We start from the raw sequence: 18,943 nt of genomic DNA, 5'->3' as shown, positions 1-18,943 counted from the left end.
GCCCTCATAACACCATCCAATACACAGACAATATACCTTCATTTCCAACTTCATGATCAATGCTAAAGCATACAGTCACCATCATAAACACAGTCAAGAGAGCATCTTGGCATTCATTATGTACTTCCCTGGGTGAAGTTGTTTCAGAGGAAGGATTCTCTGCAAGGAATAATGAAATCTGATTTAGCTCTGGGAATGTTAGTCATAGTATATGATATTAATAGCAAATGGCTAGATCAAAGAATTCATCTTTAGTATAGACATTGTCAGCTGGTAGTACTCATAACTTTTAGCTACTCACCTTGCTGTTTAAATTGAGACAAACCTTAGATTACTTTATCCCTTCCCGGAAGGTCATGTCAGTGTTCAAGGGTCCTAGTCTGTTATATTTGTTGCATAGTTTTATATTACCTAAGTACTAATGGATGTAATTAAAGTATGTGAAGCAGTTGTTAGATGTGAAAATGTATTTTCTTTATCTGTTTTATAAATCAATCACCTTCATCAATGAAGTATGAATTCTTTCATTAATAAATCATTATGAGAATATTACGGCCATGGATAAGGTTCATATAAAATAGACATAGTTGCTCTATTTCAATTGGTATATATGAATTCAACAAATACAAATCTCTGAGACAGACTAATCATCTTACATGATTTAAGATAAATGTTTATTGTTAGTCCCAATAAACTTTCACAAATGTAGTGGTAAGGTAATAAACTGTATGGGTACGATCAATTGGCCGAGTGAATATACAATGTAATAGGACGTCAGAAGTGAATGAACTCATTTGGAGTACCAGATACAACATCATGTTTCCTTAGAATATGTGTTTACTCTCTAAATTTCATCAACAAACATACCCAGTCAGTGCATATGCCATTGTTAAATAAAAGCAACGCATCAACATATCAAGCTCCTCATCAATTGCATAGGCCTTTGGGTAATCAAAGAAACCAATCAACAAATGTATCCAGTGCCTCATCCAGTGCATTGGGCTATTGTACTTCACCCCACATCAGAAATGTGAGGAAGTGTGAGTGAGTGTTTTTTAGTGAGCTCAAACTTGGTGGATAGGTGCCTGATCATGGTAACCTGTGCCTGTGTGATTGATGATGTGGAAGGTCAAGTCAAATATACCTATCACATTGGTATTTTAGCAGATGTAGGAAACAGACCCTAAACCACACAATATGTAGTGAATGATGAGACGAACTATAAAATAGTGCAGATTTTGGGTTTAGGATCTAGAACAAAGGTCAGTTTAGGTCAAAGGTAAATTTGTCATAAATTGATAAAAAAAAAGTGTTGCGAACTTATACACAGTAGTTTAATCAAGTTCAAACTTGGTGGGTATGCTGACCATGTAACATTGATGACGTCAAAGGTAAAAAATCCTAACAATTGGTTTTTAGACATTTTCTGCTACACTGAAACAAATACTAGAATATTCCGTTTCGGATTTTGAGAGTTAGTTTGAAAGGACATTGCAGGTCAGAGGTGCAAATGGCCCAAATTTGATGCCTTTCCTGAAACAACATTGATGGTTAGGTAATATCCAGCCTTTTAACAAAAATAGCAACGTGATGAATTCAGAAGTAGCCCAGCAAATCACTTCAGTAATGTAGGAGATGAGATCTGCAACTCCATGGATTGCCCTCTTGTACCTTAAAATTGTAGTGAAAATCTTCAAATGATGACATTCACTGTAGATGTCTCAAAACATTCAGTGGTCAAATAACAAAAACGAGAAATGTTATTTTGGTTTTATATGTAATTCCTCTCATTATGGGGAATAGGTCCTGCCTTAGCATGGTAAACTTAGTTTTCATATAAACACCTGCAGCAGTTCAATGCGAGAACATGAATTGTTTGTTGTATTGTGTAGTATCAACAAGTGAAGACAACATTGAAATATTTCAGTATCATTTGTATAGCCTCAATCATGCAGTTCTGCCTGTTTTTGTTTATTATTTATTTTTATTTTGCATAAGGTGGCATGTTTTCAGTTTATTTTTATTCTCTTCTCTTGTTCATTTTGGTTGTTCCACTCAAGTACATTTGAAATGTTGCTCATGTTCGGAGGTTGTCAATTTGTGCAAAGTTTAATATAAGTATCATTTATCTACACCTATCTCCCCATAAGAAATGTCGCACATTCCATATTTTCATACACATCTTCATATTTTAATAGATAATATACTACTTGTGAATGATTTTCATGCTTTTTTTATGTTCTATTGAAACCTAAATTGATCAAGAGCACATCTTTTGTCCTGTGAATAAGACTCCATTATTAAAACAAAAGGATTTTAACATTAGATCAGGAAATGGTGTTAGAACTTGCTGTTAAATTGCTTTGTGATTCATCAACATTTAGAGAAGTAGTAGTTATAGATAAATCAAGCTATGATGGCTGTTCTGAAACTGTCACCACTTTAAAACTATTGTCTCTTCCATGAATTAGACTGCTCATAAAAGATAGCTATTCAAGGTGTCTCAAAGTACAAGCCCATTTTTAAGTAACATCTTGCAAATTACCTGGTGAACAAATTCCCTGTTTTTTTCATGATAAGAAACAATTGTTATTTTGATCCTGATTTCATTTTTGGATAATATAAATTTTAAAAAGAAATTATTCAATGTGCATTTCTGAATGTTCATTTTAATTGTAATAATAATAATAATAATGATCAGATGGAATGATTGATGTTAGTGTGTGTGGACAGTCTGTTTGATATGCTGGTATTATTTTATTCACAGCTTTCAGGGATATTCTTGCTTCTCAAGATAGTCAGAACTGGGGACGTCAGACGAGTCAGGACATCGCACTTTTACAAACAGATCCACGTGCTAGGCTTACTATACCAGACATAGCCCTTTCAATGCACAAAGCAGCTCCAGAAATAAAAGATAAAAAAGGAGATAAAAAGAGCGGCTACCGAACCCTTGGACATAAAAATAAGTTGCAGAAAGCAATGGCCAGAATAAGCATTCTTCCTAACAAAGGAAGTTCCAAGTAAGTTTTGTTTGTATGTTTCATTTCATATGAAGCTTGGAATGATCTGTCAGCAGATGTTTGTAACATTCAGATGTGCTCTTGCATTTTAGCAATTTTATTTTTTTCTCACACAGCTCTGGACGTAACATGGATGATACTGCATCTACTACATCCAGTCAGAGTCACAACAGAAGTGCAAGTTTAGGGACCAGTCCATATCTCAGTAACAGCAACCCTGACCTCTCAACAGCTTCCTTCGCCACAACCTACGATGCCAACTATCCTTACCAAAGCAATGTACCAGATGATGTACTCAAAATATTCAGGGCAGATCAATCATGCAAATATTTCCTTGTCCATAAGGTAAGCATGAACCCACAGATGACAGTGTAGCACAGTAGTTACACTAATCACAAATGTTTGTCTCTATGCTCTTGTCATTTCTTACTCTAGGAAATCCAGTCTATTTTATGTGTAAGGATAATATTTTTATGTTTTTTGATATAACAGTCAGAAGCAATCGTAATACCATTACAACGATACCCATAGTTTAGAGATATAGGCTGTACTGAACATATTTCAGGATTTGTTGACTCAATATTGTAGCCTTTAATGTGCATAATTCCTAGTGTTCTTCAACAATTAGCTCCTCTGCCAGCCAGCATTCACCTAGTAACAGTTGATTTGTCTTCACTCTATACCTACATTACATGTGAGAAGACATTTCAGCTTGCATCACCACCTTAATCATATGCAAACAACTTGAGATTTCAATAGAGGATTCCTGATAGAATTGTTCTCAAACATTATTCTTTCAAGTCCCAACTTTGCTTCATCTTTTTGTCCTGTTCTTTAATGACTGATCTTGTTTTAACCTCATTTGTATTAGTTTCATTACTTTATTGATATGGGGGAGTGGGTGTGGAGGAGGGGGACTGTAGCAAAACTGACACTTGTTATGTTCACTTTGAAGTGTGTCTGATCTAAGAAAGTGATCAGGGTGGTCCATTTATTTGTGAGGTTAGTTGATTTAAGTGACAGGTAAAGAAGATGGTGGCAGAGTTTATTTATTAATGCAATTAGGTTAAGAAACTATCCATGGCTTCACAGTGCTGCATCTATTTGACTTTTCCACACATGAAGACTAATCATGCTGGTTATTCTAAAACATTGGCATATAGGGATTATATTGCACAATACTCATCAGCTATTTATTTGGTTGGTATCCACAGTTGAGTGTTGCAAATAACTTTTTCTCTGTTTTCTGTTTTTCTCTGAAATTCTCTGTTTTGGATCTGACTTGGGTTCCATCTAAGTAGTTACTCTAGCTATCAATCTGGTGACTTTAAAGTGTTATGGCAAGGAATCTCAAGCCTATTGCTTTCTGATTATCTGTTTGCACTTAGGAAACATCTGCTGGAGAGATTGTGATGTTAGCAATTCAGGAATTTGGAATAACAGACACCACACCTGGCCAGTATTGCTTGTGTGAAGTGACTGTTGGTCAGGGTGGTCTGGTAAAACAGAAGAGATTACCTGACCATCAAAGTAACATCTCAGAGAAGTTGAGTCTTAGTGGTAGACTCTTCCTACGGAATAATATGTCATCAGAAGTTCTTGTGTCTGATGAACTCGCAGTTGTAAGTACAGTTTCTACCTAATAAACATACAGATTAATAAAATAATATATAATATCAGATATATAATAATAAATAAAATAAATTAAATAGCCTAATGAACTATTGTACCAAAGAAAATATTTAGCCAATATTGAAGTGTTTCATTTTGTTACCAATGAAAGAATGATTCCAATATGTCTCTGCATGTTTGTTGGTAATGTGTTCTATTCAAGTTATGTTTATAGGCTCATTTTCTAGTTTGTCAACATACTATACAATTAACATACCTGTAGTGTTTTGATTTTTTACTGTGGAGCATCTGACAGACAATCCCATGACTGCCTGTCAAAATGATTGATTGCAGTTTAGCATGCTTAAAAATGCTAAAATTGTATTTGGCATGCTTTTGAGCAATAATATTAGATCTTTGTAAGCATGTTTCCCGTAGTTGATTGTAATTTCTCATTATATCATTTATCTTTTCTTTCTACAGGAGTTATTAAAGGAATCCAGTGTTACATTTCTGCAGCTTGATCCAATAGAAGTTGCAACTCAGCTTTCTTTACGTGATTACAAGATCTTCCAACGAATTGAATCCACAGATTTCATCGATAATTTGTTTGACCTACCTAGGCCTGTACAGGATTCAGATGCTCTAAAAGAATTTGAAGATGTGAGATACTCATCTTTTGCACAATACTTTCCACAGATATAATTCAAACTGCTCCAAGTAGCAGTAATGAGAATGAGAGGAGAACTTTGCCTGTCTTATGAAAATCTTTTCATGAAGTTTTTCTTGACTTTGCCATTAAACAAAGGTTCAGGCTTTGATTCTTACTTTCAATGACATTGTATGACTTTTTTGTAAAACTATAACATAATTTGTACCAATCCAGTAACAATTTGATGATTGTTATCAACTTTGGTAGTGTGAATAGAATGTGCATAGGTATAAGAGGTCAAAGGTCTTATGAAGTTATTTTGTGGCTAAAAGGAAGAATGCTTCAAGCTGTATATCCCATTTGGGTTATTCACTGATAGTATAATGAAAACATGAAGTTGGTTCCAGTACATAAATACTTTTGCACTGTTACTTGATCCAGAACTGATCATCTATTCTTATAAGGTTGGGAGTCTACATTGCCCAACTATAAGTCAAGCATTGTCTTTGTGTTGTCAGTTACTGGGGAAAGTTTATATAACAGAAAGGGTGATGTGACAAAGTTCGGCAAACCATTTTCTTTTTATGGTTTTGTTAGTTTTTCATCTACTTTTAACTACTGTTAAAGGACCTGTCTTGTGCAGATTTGTAGCACAATTGGCATGTTTGACAAGTTTGGTCATGACACACAGATAATGTGTTCAGTAATGTAGTAGTGAGTTTCTGCAGTTAGTCATAAGATCTAATGAAACAGCCACATATAGTCCAGATATAAACTTGTTTTTAATTTACGGTTCCCCAACAATATTGCAACTTACATCGGGAACTCCTTACCTCCTGGACAAATAACTTATGCATTTCCCGCCCCACTGGCGCTCAACTCACAAAAAAAAAAAAACTACCACCAACTATACCGTAGCCTGCAAGTTTAGGTGAGTTCCCGGCTCCTACCACCAGTTTTGATGGGAAGCTGCATAAGTTATTTGCCCAGAAGGTAAGGAGTTCCCTGGTAAGTAGGCCCACTTATCAAGTGGGGATGATGTCAATGTCACTTATCTTTTATATATCTATTTCTGTCTCAAATTTATTTCTATAAAACTGGAATGTGTTCCTGTTGATACACCCATGGTTGTGTGTAAGTAATGAACCCCTGATTCCTGCTTTCACAAAGATAGTCTAGTAACAATTGCAGCAGACTTTTTACTTTTTTTTTGTTCTAGCTTGTCAATCTGGAGATGTTCTGGGTAGTGTCTGAGGTCTGTCTTGAATCATCCATGGTTAAGAGAGCTAAAATGCTAAAACATTTTATCAAAATTGCAAGTAAGTTCAATCAAGTTGTCCTGATGTTTTTGCCAATGTGACTAGATTACAGATTTAAGTACAAAATGTATTATGTCAGCACCTGTCACACACAACAATGAATAAGAAAATAAGTAATTTGACCTCTTAAATGACTTTGATATTTTTAGTTTTAATTTGTCAAATCAAATGGTGTTGGTATTCATCCTTGCATGTCATGTTTTTTTTTTTAATAAGCTAGTTGCATAATGTTTGTGAAGATTGATATAAGTTAAAAATGCAATTGATTCCCATGAACAATATAAATTTTAATCTTGTGTGAATGGAACATGAAGAGGTACTTTGATGGTGATTAGTTGAAAGTGGACCACAAATGTCTTTCTTCATAGAACTATGATATACTAACTCTTTCTTTAATGATTGTAGCACATTGAAAACAAGAAAGAGAATTATGGCAGTAGGTGGTTTCTTGTTTGTTAAAATAACTGGAAGTAATCATTTATATTTCCTTCAGAACATTGCAAGGACTGCCGAAATTTCAACTCTATGTTTTCACTTATAAGTGGACTAGGCCAGGGCTCAGTGAGTCGTCTCAAAAACACCTGGGATAAAGTACCAAGTAAATATATCAAGATGTTTGAAGACCTCACTGAACTTTTGGATCCGTCTCGAAACATGTCCAAGTATCGAAATCTCTTGAATGCAGAAAGTGTTCAACCACCGTTGGTAAGCATTTACTTTCAGGAAAAAACGTTCTAGAGCTAGTTCTTTGCTAAAACAGTATTAGTATAAGTAGACTGGAAAATTGAATATGCGCTTCTCAATGATGGTGGAGATCAATATTGTTGTGATGAGATATTATCAAAGGAAGTATATTTTAGTTTGAATGACTTATTATATTCTTAAGATACAGCTGTCTTCCAGGTGTATTTATATGAGTGTTTTAATTGATACATTGCCACTGTTCTGAAGCTGAACATTAAGATGGTGTCCAGCATTTTATATTGTTTAGGTCTATGACTCATCAACATACATGGATTCTTCTTGTAATATTTTTTTTCAGCTTCCATTCTTTCCTGTTGTCAAGAAGGATTTAACCTTCATTCATCTTGGGAACAAAACAGAGGTTGATGGGCTGATTAACTTTGAGAAGCTGCGGATGATTGCAAGAGAAGTTCGTTATATAAATAACTTGGGCAATGGTGTTTATGTAAGTAAAAGGTTTTCTTTTCTGACAGCAAAGAAAGTGATGTAATAGTATCTGTATTTGTGTATGTATCTTCTCACTATAAAACCAGCAAGGAGTATTGCCTATTCTGTTTATTTTTGTTTTATGCCCCCTGTTGTAATGATGTGGTTATCGTCAACAATTTGTATGGCATTTGCTTTAGTAACTATAGATCTATTAGTAATGATGTAATCTAGAAGCTCTTGTCTATCATTCCTAACATCTGTTCTCTTAGCCGTATAAGTGTTAACATTCATTGTGGTTAATAATATTAAGGAGATAGAGGTTAAGTATGGGGAACATTGAGATCACAAACTGTGTTTTTAGTCTGTTAGATGAAATACTTAATATCCTACAAACAACTTAACTTTTCAAATTAATGCCAAATATAGATCAGATCGGAGTTGTATAGCAGGTATGGTTTTGCTTAGTATCCCATGCATCCTAGATATTGCACAGACGTATGTTTGTAGTTCAGGCTAATTGTAAGCTAATTGAGCTTACTGACTGTGTGCCATTCCCATTAACCATCTTAAAGTTTACTAAACTCCATCCAGTGGAAAAGAAGAATAAAAAATGAAGTTTATGAAATGAAAAGCAACAAGCTATTTTTGGTGATGGTCGTAGCTTTTGCTTCTATTGTTAGTTGAAGTTGATTGACTTACGACCTAGCATTTCAAGTTCATCCTTAGTGCAGGTTCCTGACAGTTTCAGTTTAATTCAACAGGATGTTGAAACTTGGTCTTTATAATGAATATTGTTTATCTTTTGGTTCTGCAGGATCCTAAACATCTTCTGGTTCCTAACAGCGGTCACGGAGCAGGAGGAACTCTACCGAGGAAGAGGAGTAGAGAAAGAAGAATCTCAGCAGCACTCAACCCAAAGAAAATGTGGGAAGAGGTAAAAGACAATAATTGATATTTAATTCATAAGCTTCATGTTTGTATTATTGAAATAAGAATATAATAAGGGGTAAAGGAAGAGGGAGAATAAATAGTCCAGTGACCAAATTTAGTGGGTCTGCCATTAGATAAGAATACTTTCTTTTATAGCACCAATGGGATGAACTTTTCAAGGTTTGGGTCAATTGGAGGCAAAGTGAATTGTTTTGTTTAATTAGAAATTGTTTAGCAATGGCTACTCTTCCATGTGTGGTCAGAGTGTGACAAGCCTGATCGAGCTCCTGCAGGTTAGCAATATATGTTTAGACAAGACAAACTATTTTTTGGGGGTTTCTAATGTAATTATAGTAGACAGACAAGCAGAATATTCAGAATGGAAGCTTTATTACTTCAATAAATACTGGGAGGCTACTGTTCCATAATGTGCTGAGTGGCTGGTTAAATATTTACCAGTTGGCACCATACATAAATTAATAAGTATGTAGTCACTCAAGATATACTATTTCAGACATATTACAAACATATACCATCTGCAAGGTTTGTTAACTGATACTATTACAAATATAAACCATCTGCAAGGTTTGTTAACATATACTATAAAACATCTGCAAAGTTTGTTAACATATACTATTACAAATATAAAACATCTGCAAGGTTTGTTAACATATACTATAAAACATCTGCAAAGTTTGTTAACAGATACTATTACAAATATAAAACATCTGCAAGGTTTGTTAACATATACTATTACAAATATAAAACATCTGCAAAGTTTGTTAACATATACTATTACAAATATAAAACATCTGCAAGGTTTGTTAACAGATACTATTACAAATATAAACCATCTTCAATGTCTGTTAACATATACTATTAAAACTATAAGCCATCTGCAAAGTTTGTTAACATATACTATTTCAGACATAAACCATCTGCAAAGTTTGTTACCATTTACTTTTACAAATTCAAATTATTTGAGAAAACCTCTTCATCAGTTTTTACTGCTAGCATCTTACAAAACATTCCTGGTAGTAAGTGTTGGGTTGAGACTGAGACAAAATGTCTGCAATTTATGCAACAACCTCCTGTGGTTTTATTAATTTGAAATGTTGTGTAATACAGCTAGTCTTGAGATTTTACTATTGAAATATGAAATTCAGTGAATTGGAAGTTAACCATATCACCACAGTAACTGCAAAATGCCAAGATTGTTCTGTTACAATATAAGAACTCTCACAAAACCCTTGTTAGCAGTCTAATGTTACTGTGGCATGTGATTTTGCAGCTCAACATAGTATTTGTACTTGATCAGATACTCATGTGTAGGATGAAATATCAAGGTAGAACCAAGGTTTGGAGGTATAGTTTTCACTCAAAGTAAACAGCTTACATATTGCAACCCTACAGTACAGGGTTGACATGCATTCTCAGAGATTTATGATTATCACTACTAGCCCACTAGTGGAAAATATGGCATTTCTCATGTTTAATTTCTCATCAATAACACAACATATTTTACATAAACATGATAGATTATAAAGAATTACATAAGTTTCATCTTAAAAAGAAGGTAATTTACCTCAAGAATTCTGTGAATAAGACATACTTGAAAGTAAGAAACTTGTGCATCCCATGGAAAGGTTAGTACAACTTGTCTAAATGGTGATTTTCAGATTTTAACAATTTGTCAAGATGTAAATATGTATCCAAAACGGTAATTTTCAGATTTCTACAAAAATTACTTAGTGTCAAATGTTAATATTCAGATTTGTTATTTTGCAATGTGTGTATGTCGTCAATGTGCATGTCCTTTCTAGGCTTCCGTACATAAATTACTCTGAGGATGTAAGATTACAAGACACCAAAGTTGCAATGCACAAGCTTTGCATCTGCTTTGGTTGTGACATGCTGCACTGCTGTCTGAAATAATTTCACATTATACATGTAAAAGATGAGCACACTTCGCAAGAATTAACACACACAAAATGTTTCATAATTAGTTTGCCCTGATTCGAGATGATGCTTTGATTGCATTGGTCATTGCAGTACTACTGTAGTACAGTGCTGTACTACAGTAGTATTACATTGGTCATTGAAATACTACTGTAGTACAGTGCTGTACTACAGTAGTATTACATTGGTCATTGAAATACTACTGTAGTACAGTGCTGTACTACAGTAGTATTACATTGGTCATTGAAATACTACTGTAGTACAGTGCTGTACTACAGTAGTATGGCATTGGTCATGGCAATACTACTGTAGTACAGTGCTGCACTACAGTAGTATGGCATTGGTCATGGCAATACTACTGTAGAACAGTGCTGTACTATATCGTGTATTATACATGTTAGCACAGGTGCTGTGCTGATAGTTTGCGATGTCATAGATCTATTGTTGTCCTAATCAGATTTAAGTCTGTCAATGGCTTTGCATACTCCGGAATCATCTGGAAGAGGTGGAGAACATCCCACCAATGATAAGTTCTGCTTGACTGAAAACTAATCCCTCTCTGTCACGGACCAAGTGTGACTCCTTACCATGGTCTTCATGTATACTTTTGGTCTTCATTTTAGAGAGCAAATCAAAGATCTCTTAAAGGGAAGGCTCTCCTAAATATTCAGAGATGTGCATTTCTGACACACCCATAGTATAGGAATAACTCACCAGTTTGATTGTTTTGCCAATATGGCTGCTTCAATAAAAACCACACTACACTACACTAAAGATAACAATTGGTTATCTTTGAAGTCTGAACAGTTGATTTGGCAGAAGGTATTAGAGCAAGGAGAACTCATATATATTGATGCTTAGTTACTAACTTACTTAGTACTGTCCAGGTGATAAGACCATTACTAGGTCTCTACTAAGATGCAGCATTCTCCATTATAATGTGGCAATTAAATTGCATCCATTGATGCAATAGCTGATACAGAGTTCACTGTTTGTTCTATTCTTAATTTGTGGTTGCCAAGCTTTTGTTGGTTTATTTTTGTTGTTTTATTTTTATTTTTTGCTTTGCTATTGCTTTTGTCTTTTCTCTTCTCAAAAAAGTTACAACCCCGAAAGGCCTGTTTGCAAGTGAGTTTTGGAAAGAAAGTTTACAAAGCTGTCTGCAAAACAACCCAATTATGACTAGCTACTAACATCCCCTGTTTGGTTGGCTACTAACTATGGACACTATTGTTTAATCATGTCTTTTACACAGTAAACAATTTTGGTGGTCAACAGTTTGGGATAAGGATTAACTTTTTTGTTATGTCTACAAAGGTCATACAAATTGATTTGGCTAAATTTAGAGTTGAGAGAAAATTGAGGTTGGTGCATTGTTTATTCCTGCAAGCCTTCAACTACACAAGACTTTTTTCAGAGAGATCGGATGTTTTGTAGCAGATGCTGGAGCATTGTTAAAATGTGTTATGATAGTTCCTTCTATAAGGAGAGATGAAAAAGCAGATCAAAAGTAGCATTGATGTATGAGTTCATTTGATACTTTTTTTAATAGAATATCATACATCATAAAATGTGGTAGGGTATTTGCTGTGGCTTAACAAGTATGCATGAAATGCACATGTAGTGCCTGGTGTAGAGCAAAGCATGAAGGGAACCTATTATATGTGTCACCATATCATTTCCTCCTTGCAGTACCCAAGGTATAGAGACATGCAGATATTATTCATGTACCTATCAATTCCTCCCTGCAGTACCCAAGGTATATAGAGACATGCAGTTATAATTCATGTACCTATCAGTTTTTTTTCTAATGTTACGCTTTTTCATCAGTCATGCATCTTATTTGCTGTGTTGTTTTAAATGGCTTGGTGATAATGTGCCTCTTATTTAAAGAAAGAGTGAACTTATTTTCTGAACCTCCTCCCCACCCCCTTTTTGTTGTTGTAAATGATGGACAATTTGCCAACAAAAATAAGCTTCTTTGGGATATACAAGTCTAAACATGACAAGACAAAGGCATAAGTACAAAAGTAGAAAATCCAAATGTTGATCTTAAAGTTATTTACATCTTGCTGAGATTGCTTTTAGTAAACAAAACAATTTTTGATATTTTGCAGAAGGCACATGGAATCTATCTGATGGTGATGGCATATGTGTGTGTATGTGTATGTAACTTAAGGAGGATAAATGCGGTACATTTCGTATTTGGTATGGAGGTTCCCCTTAGGAAGAATTGGTTTAGGATTGTTGTTGGTAATGGTCAAAGGTCATTTGAGCATGGGTCAAAGTCTGAAAACATTGCTCACGAAATAGCTGAAGTAGAAGTTGCAGGAAGTTCAAAGTTGGTGTGTAGCTTGCAGTTGGTGAGTAGACGATCTGTAGTGTTTCCCATGAAAATCTTGAAAGCATGATATCTCAAGGAAGATCACTTATGTTTATATTTGGCTCAAGGATTTCCTGTAATTTATTCAGTAAACCCTATTGTTTGTGGTGGAGGTCAAAGGTCATTTGGGGTCAGCAGAGGGCAAAATATGAATATATCAAAAGTGCTATCTACAGATCCAGAACATGAAAGGAGTTCATATATATGCATGGTATGATAGCCTTGTGTATTGCATAGTTTGTATACAACTTAATATAGGTCAGAGTTCATTAATGTCACCAGGTGGCAAAACTTAAGCACTATGTAAATAAGATATTTCCAGATATAAAACTGCAGTAGCTGGTATATATGGCTATGGCTCCTCTATTATGTGTTCAAGCCTATTGTTTTTGGTGGAGGGTACATCATTTGGGTTCAGCAGAAGTTACACTCTGGAAAATTTATATATGACATAAGATAGGCAGTTTTGTCAGATATCATATTGGCATATGACTTTGTATATTGAGTAGAAGAGCCCAGTAATTCTCTGTGAAGGTCCAAGGTCATTTGAGGTCAGTTAGGGGAAACCTGTAAAAACTTTGAAAGCACTGTAGCTGGATAATTTTGTTTTCAAGTTTTCAAGTCAATTTTTGTTTAAGGCTAGCAGACTTCAATCTCTGAAAATCTGCTTAGTAATAGGGAGTGGCCAGTAATAAGCTTTGGGTTTCAGCATGACATTTTGTGCAAGGACATGGTGTACAGGAAAGCACATATTTGATCAGACCTGAATTGATATTTTGTTATGAAATTGAGAATGCTTGCATATTTAAGAACGTTATTAGTAATTCCCATGTCAGGGTAATATTTTATTACTCTCACTATCTTTAAGTTTAAGATGCTGTTTAAGGTGTCTTTGTATCTACCCTTAGTCAGAAATAAATGCAAAATGTCTTAAACTGCTCTGAATTCTCAATATTAAAGACCTCTGGAATTTACTTTGTCACAAACCACTTGACTGTAACCTATTACAGTTGCCCTTATTAGTGCTTGTTACATCAACCAGTACATTTAGTGACAGATATTGTCCAAATATTTGCCCAAATATGATGCTGATTGAAGGTCATTTGAATTCAACAGAGGTCGAGGTCTGGAAACCTTCTTAGCTTGCAAACTGAATTATTGCTTTGATGAATGGCTTTTCTGTGTCATTAACTGTCATAGCATTTGACCTTTCCTCTTTTATGTGGCTGAGAGGGTTTTCCACTCTCACTAATGACTGTTATCTGTCATCAACATTCACAAGGGTAATAACTTTGCAATGATCAAGTTAGCTGAAACTCTTTTCTGATGTCCTGGTACTTGACTTCAGGATGCACTTTCCTCAGTTGCTATATCAATCAAGTGATTCCATATACAGTATAGGCAAGGAATCACTGAAACTTCTGGCTCTGTGGTTTCACTATGAAAGTATGAAATGAAAAGGAAACTAAAAAAGACCTACCACCACCTTACAGAGCCACTATGATAACATACATTGGAAACACCTTGTAAACATGATATTTCAAGAAGTCAAACTTTATTGAACTGCATATTTGCTATGTAGATCACCCTTAGACGAAAAGGACTCATCCAAAATGGTGGAGGTCAAAGGTCATTTGAGGTCAACATAAGTGAAAGTAAACATAGTATAATAGTATAACTCGGAAAGCCAACCTCGGATCAACATCGTACTTGGTATAGGTATTCACCCTACTGCAAACACTTACCTTTTCCTTGTGGGAGTGAAGTTCATAAATACTCTCTTGGTCCACATCAGTGCAAATATCTTACTGGTAACAATAGTCACACCTTGAAGATCTTGTATGCAGTCTACTACATGGTCTCATATAAAGAATGGAAAGGAGTCACTAAGGTCTTTAGCTTTCTGGCTCTTTATTGTTTAGTGGAGGATAAGGGTGTTAACCTTATGGCAAGATTAGCAACCAATTGAAATACAGATGATACTATCCAGTTTACAATATTACTTGTATTTATGTGTGATCTTTGTGAGTTATCTGATATGAACTTTAAGACTTTTGGCTATCTTCCAAATCGGTCTGGTAATGATTTCTTCCCCACTTCAAACATTTTCAAGAAGAATAAGTACGGCTTGGAATTTTGATTTATCGTAAGTTTCAATCCCTCGTTTCATGTAGGCCCAGATGGCACGAAGAGTCATACTCTATTTGGAAAATGTAAAGATAATACAGGACGAGGAAGAATTGCGAGAGATGTCCCTGAAATGCGAAGCTGTGCCATCCAACACTGGTAAATTGTACTTTGTGATTTAATGTTAGGAATGTCTATGATAGCATATCTGCAGCTGTATATATAGCTGTAAATATGTAAGTGGTGTCAAGATCACCAGTGTACGACTACAACAATTTATTCCCTCATTTTGGTGGAGAGGCCTCAGTTTATTATTTCATGACTTGTTCTTTACTTGAAAGAGTTGTTTCAAATCATCGTCATCTTCTCATGAGTGATTTTCAAACTTAAACCAGCTGCGACCTATGTTTTAAACTAAGACTTTTTATTGAGATGTTTGTTCATGATTCATTTGTGCAATAATCATTTATAACAATATCTATTGGGCCTAATAGTATTCGGTGATGAAGCTCTCTGGACATAAGTGGGACTAGGGAGGTGGACCTTTTTCCTAGAAACTTGTGACAAATGTTCAACAAGACTCAACTTCTCTGAGAACTCATAATCAAACTTTTGCTTTCCAAAAAAGGGTTTGGTAGTGAACGATACTTCAACAGCAGAAATGAAAGCAGAAATGAAATGGAAGTATAGAAATGTCATCACGACAATGTGGTAACTAGGTCTGTCTTTCATTTAGATGCACTTTTCGATTCGTTCATCATCAGTAGCATGCAGACACATCTCATATATATATTTCTTATTTTTAATCATACAGGGAGTTTTGCTACTTTGCCAAGAAGGAAACCAAAGGACCCAGTATCAAACTCAACACCTTCATCTCCTTCAAACTCTCATAATCCCTCACCGACCCATTCAGCAAGTAATGTCAAACAGCAGGAAGAAAAGATGAAGCAACTGATTTACAAGGATGCTCCTAAGACATCTTTTGGTAAGATAGCATTGCTAGCATCATACTCTGTGTAGAGTGTGCTGATTGTTCAGTTATCAATGATTGCATTCTCCTTGGATATTGCATTGCATACTTGCAAAAAAATACTTCAGTTGCAGTGCCCTGGCTTGTGTATCTCCTGATGCCCTGGCAAAGATCCTGGATGCCTTTCCATTTTACTATGCACCTAGTTGTTTTATTTGAGGGGTGGGATTGTATCAATATTTTCAACTGCTTTGACTTGCTCCATATTTGCTTCATAATATTTTGAAATTAGACACTGATGGCATGTTTGAAGGATTCCAAGCTTTTTTAAAAGCATGCATGATCTTTGTGAATGCAGTTGAAAGTTGGCACACATGAGATGATCATGATGTTTGAAGAAAAAATAGAAACCAAAAAGAAATATATATTTCACATGCCTTACAAAGCATTGTGCTTAGATATCAGTTGTTCTTATACTACGGTGATGAGTGAGAATGCATATCTAAATGTTGTTCATCTTGTATTTATCAGTCTTAAACTTCAAATAAACAAATTTTCATGATTATTTACAGTTCACATTTCACAAACATAAAGTGTGTTTATATACAATTTAACACTGCAATTATCCTAACCTGTAGCATGGTTATATGGAAATAGGTGGACTTAACATGTATGACTGATTCACCAGTGGTCAGACTAGCCTGTTGTAGCGTATGAAGAAATGTTTCATATGAAATGTTGCACGAAATTTCAAAGTCTGTTGGCTTTCTGGTTTTTGTAGGTCAAAAGTCAATAAAGATAGAAGTATGAAATGTAAAGGATTGCTGTGAAAGTAAAACTTGATGACAGTATGCTAGATATGTATATCCCCTTTGGTTTAAGAATCTTGCTATCAGCAATGGTTCATGTAGAAAGATGTGGTAACAAATCCTTATTGACTTGTTTTTTAGTTAAAACTTTCACCAGTACATTGGCTATACTCATCATAATCTACAAGCAAAAGCAAGGCTGGCAGAAATTAATCATTGATAGCAATTATTGGCTTATATGATTTGTATAACCTGTTTACTGTTGAAATCCTCTCCAACCAGGTGTCACCTCACCCAAAAATTTGAAGAAAATACTGGCATTATCAGAAGAAGGGGATAAAAGAATTAAGAACATGAAGTTTGATCAAGGAACAGTATCAGAGGGCAACATTGCAGGAAGTTCTCCTCCCTCATCACCTAAGCATGGTTTTCAAAGGTAACAAGTTTGCAGAGAATCTGTGATTAAACTGATTTGGATTTCGTACAATGGAATATAAATGGATTGCAGACGCCATCTTCAAGGTTTAGAAGAATAGTACAAAGTAGTCGAAATTCTACCATTACAAGGGATTCTCATCAGTAATTGTTAAGTCTAATTTGAGATATCTGCTTACTAGTTTACAAAGGGCTCATTATAACAGATTGAAATACTCTTCTAGTATATTGAAATGGAACATAATGAAATTACAATTTTGTATTGAAGGAGAGCAATGAAGAAGAGCACACAACCTCAAGGAAGAGGACCCAGACAGTTGAGTCCACAGAGGTCAGATAGTGGATACGGTGGAAGTGATGCAGGATCAACCAGCAGCAGACTAGACCAGGATCCAAAGAGAAGGCATACTGTTGGTGAGTTTGGGACATGGACTGGATTGCACGGTGGTGGCATCATGAGGGCAGGCTGGCATGAGATTAGGCCTGAGTCGGCTAGCAACAAATTGGAACTGGGTACTCGTTATCATGGGTAATGGGGACCCGAAACTTCGGCCCTAATATTGAAACAAAATCACAGAACTAGCCAAACACAATGTACAATTTAAATAAATGGCAGATTACTATGCCACCTTACATTACACCTCAGAAATACACATTTTCAATCAGTACTCCTGTTGTTATGAACAACTGAATTCCATGTTTTGATGTATAATAAATAATAATGCAAATGCACATGAAATAAAGAAAACCTTTCAAAGTAATATCAGCTGTTTCTGTTACTACGATCCAGGGTTTGCATTAGCCACGGGATTCCGGCAATTTGATTTCAAATCCCGCGTGTCAAAAGTTGCCGTAATAAATTTCAGCTCTCGACTTGAAATAAACAGACATTACCGCCGTGACCGTGTAGCGATTCATCGCTAAACGATCGTATTTGGAATAAAAGTTTAGCAAAAAGCCACTTGCGATTATTTTTTGTTACAACCATGAGAGGAAAGCACTTGCTATGGACTAGTAGAGCTATCTGCTTGATGACAACAAAGACACATGCATTCGACAAACTATGTCTGCATAAAATCCCCACAAATTTCGGACCACATGGTAGCCTAACACCACAAGTCAATGGGAAAATCTTGCCTAACCATCGGTTTGCCAAAAAAATAAAACCCACACACACTTTGCATAGCCTTGTTTAGACCTTTCAATTAGCTGGAAATCAGCAACTGTTTGCAAGGTGTGTGCTATGTTTTGAAGAGGGAATGTAGTATTTTACGTACATTGTTGCTGTTGCGATGGATTGACGGCTTCAATTTTGAGTAGTTTTCACCGGTATAATAATTTCGTTTTCGGTGTTGAGTAATTTATCTAAACACGAAAAAGAATCATAGAATGGCTTAAACATGAAATAGTAATTAAAACCATCTACACACAAAAGAAAGTTATTTCATGATATTAATCTTCCTTATTCTCATGTCTTAATTATCTGCGGAATGCACTCACATAGTAGTTACGCGATTTTCCCCCAGAGAACGGTTACACGTTTTGTGAG

At 35.2% G+C, this 18,943-nt stretch overlaps 1 protein-coding gene across 17 annotated transcripts in view; it reads left to right on the top strand.

The window, feature by feature from the left end:
* Positions 1-18,943, top strand: part of LOC139969007 (rap guanine nucleotide exchange factor 2-like) — a 98,429-nt gene that overhangs the window by 68,148 nt on the left and 11,338 nt on the right. For 15 of the 17 annotated variants that reach the window (XM_071973682.1, XM_071973676.1, XM_071973675.1 and 12 more), the window contains 13 exons: positions 2,768-3,023; positions 3,140-3,368; positions 4,412-4,645; positions 5,118-5,297; positions 6,506-6,605; positions 7,099-7,310; positions 7,648-7,794; positions 8,593-8,712; positions 11,769-11,795; positions 15,225-15,336; positions 15,992-16,165; positions 17,242-17,395; positions 17,663-17,808. In XM_071973682.1, coding sequence (XP_071829783.1) covers positions 2,768-3,023; positions 3,140-3,368; positions 4,412-4,645; positions 5,118-5,297; positions 6,506-6,605; positions 7,099-7,310; positions 7,648-7,794; positions 8,593-8,712; positions 11,769-11,795; positions 15,225-15,336; positions 15,992-16,165; positions 17,242-17,395; positions 17,663-17,808 — 2,091 coding nt within the window. The remainder of the gene's footprint in view (positions 1-2,767; positions 3,024-3,139; positions 3,369-4,411; positions 4,646-5,117; positions 5,298-6,505; positions 6,606-7,098; positions 7,311-7,647; positions 7,795-8,592; positions 8,713-11,768; positions 11,796-15,224; positions 15,337-15,991; positions 16,166-17,241; positions 17,396-17,662; positions 17,809-18,943) is intronic. The other 2 variants (XM_071973678.1, XM_071973692.1) reach the window with 1 other exon arrangement.

The sequence above is a fragment of the Apostichopus japonicus genome, chromosome 6 (assembly GCF_037975245.1).
Source record: "Apostichopus japonicus isolate 1M-3 chromosome 6, ASM3797524v1, whole genome shotgun sequence".
Taxonomy (NCBI): Eukaryota; Metazoa; Echinodermata; class Holothuroidea; order Aspidochirotida; family Stichopodidae; genus Apostichopus; species Apostichopus japonicus.
Note: the sequence above shows the minus strand (reverse complement) of the source record. Positions and strands in the feature narration are given on the sequence as shown.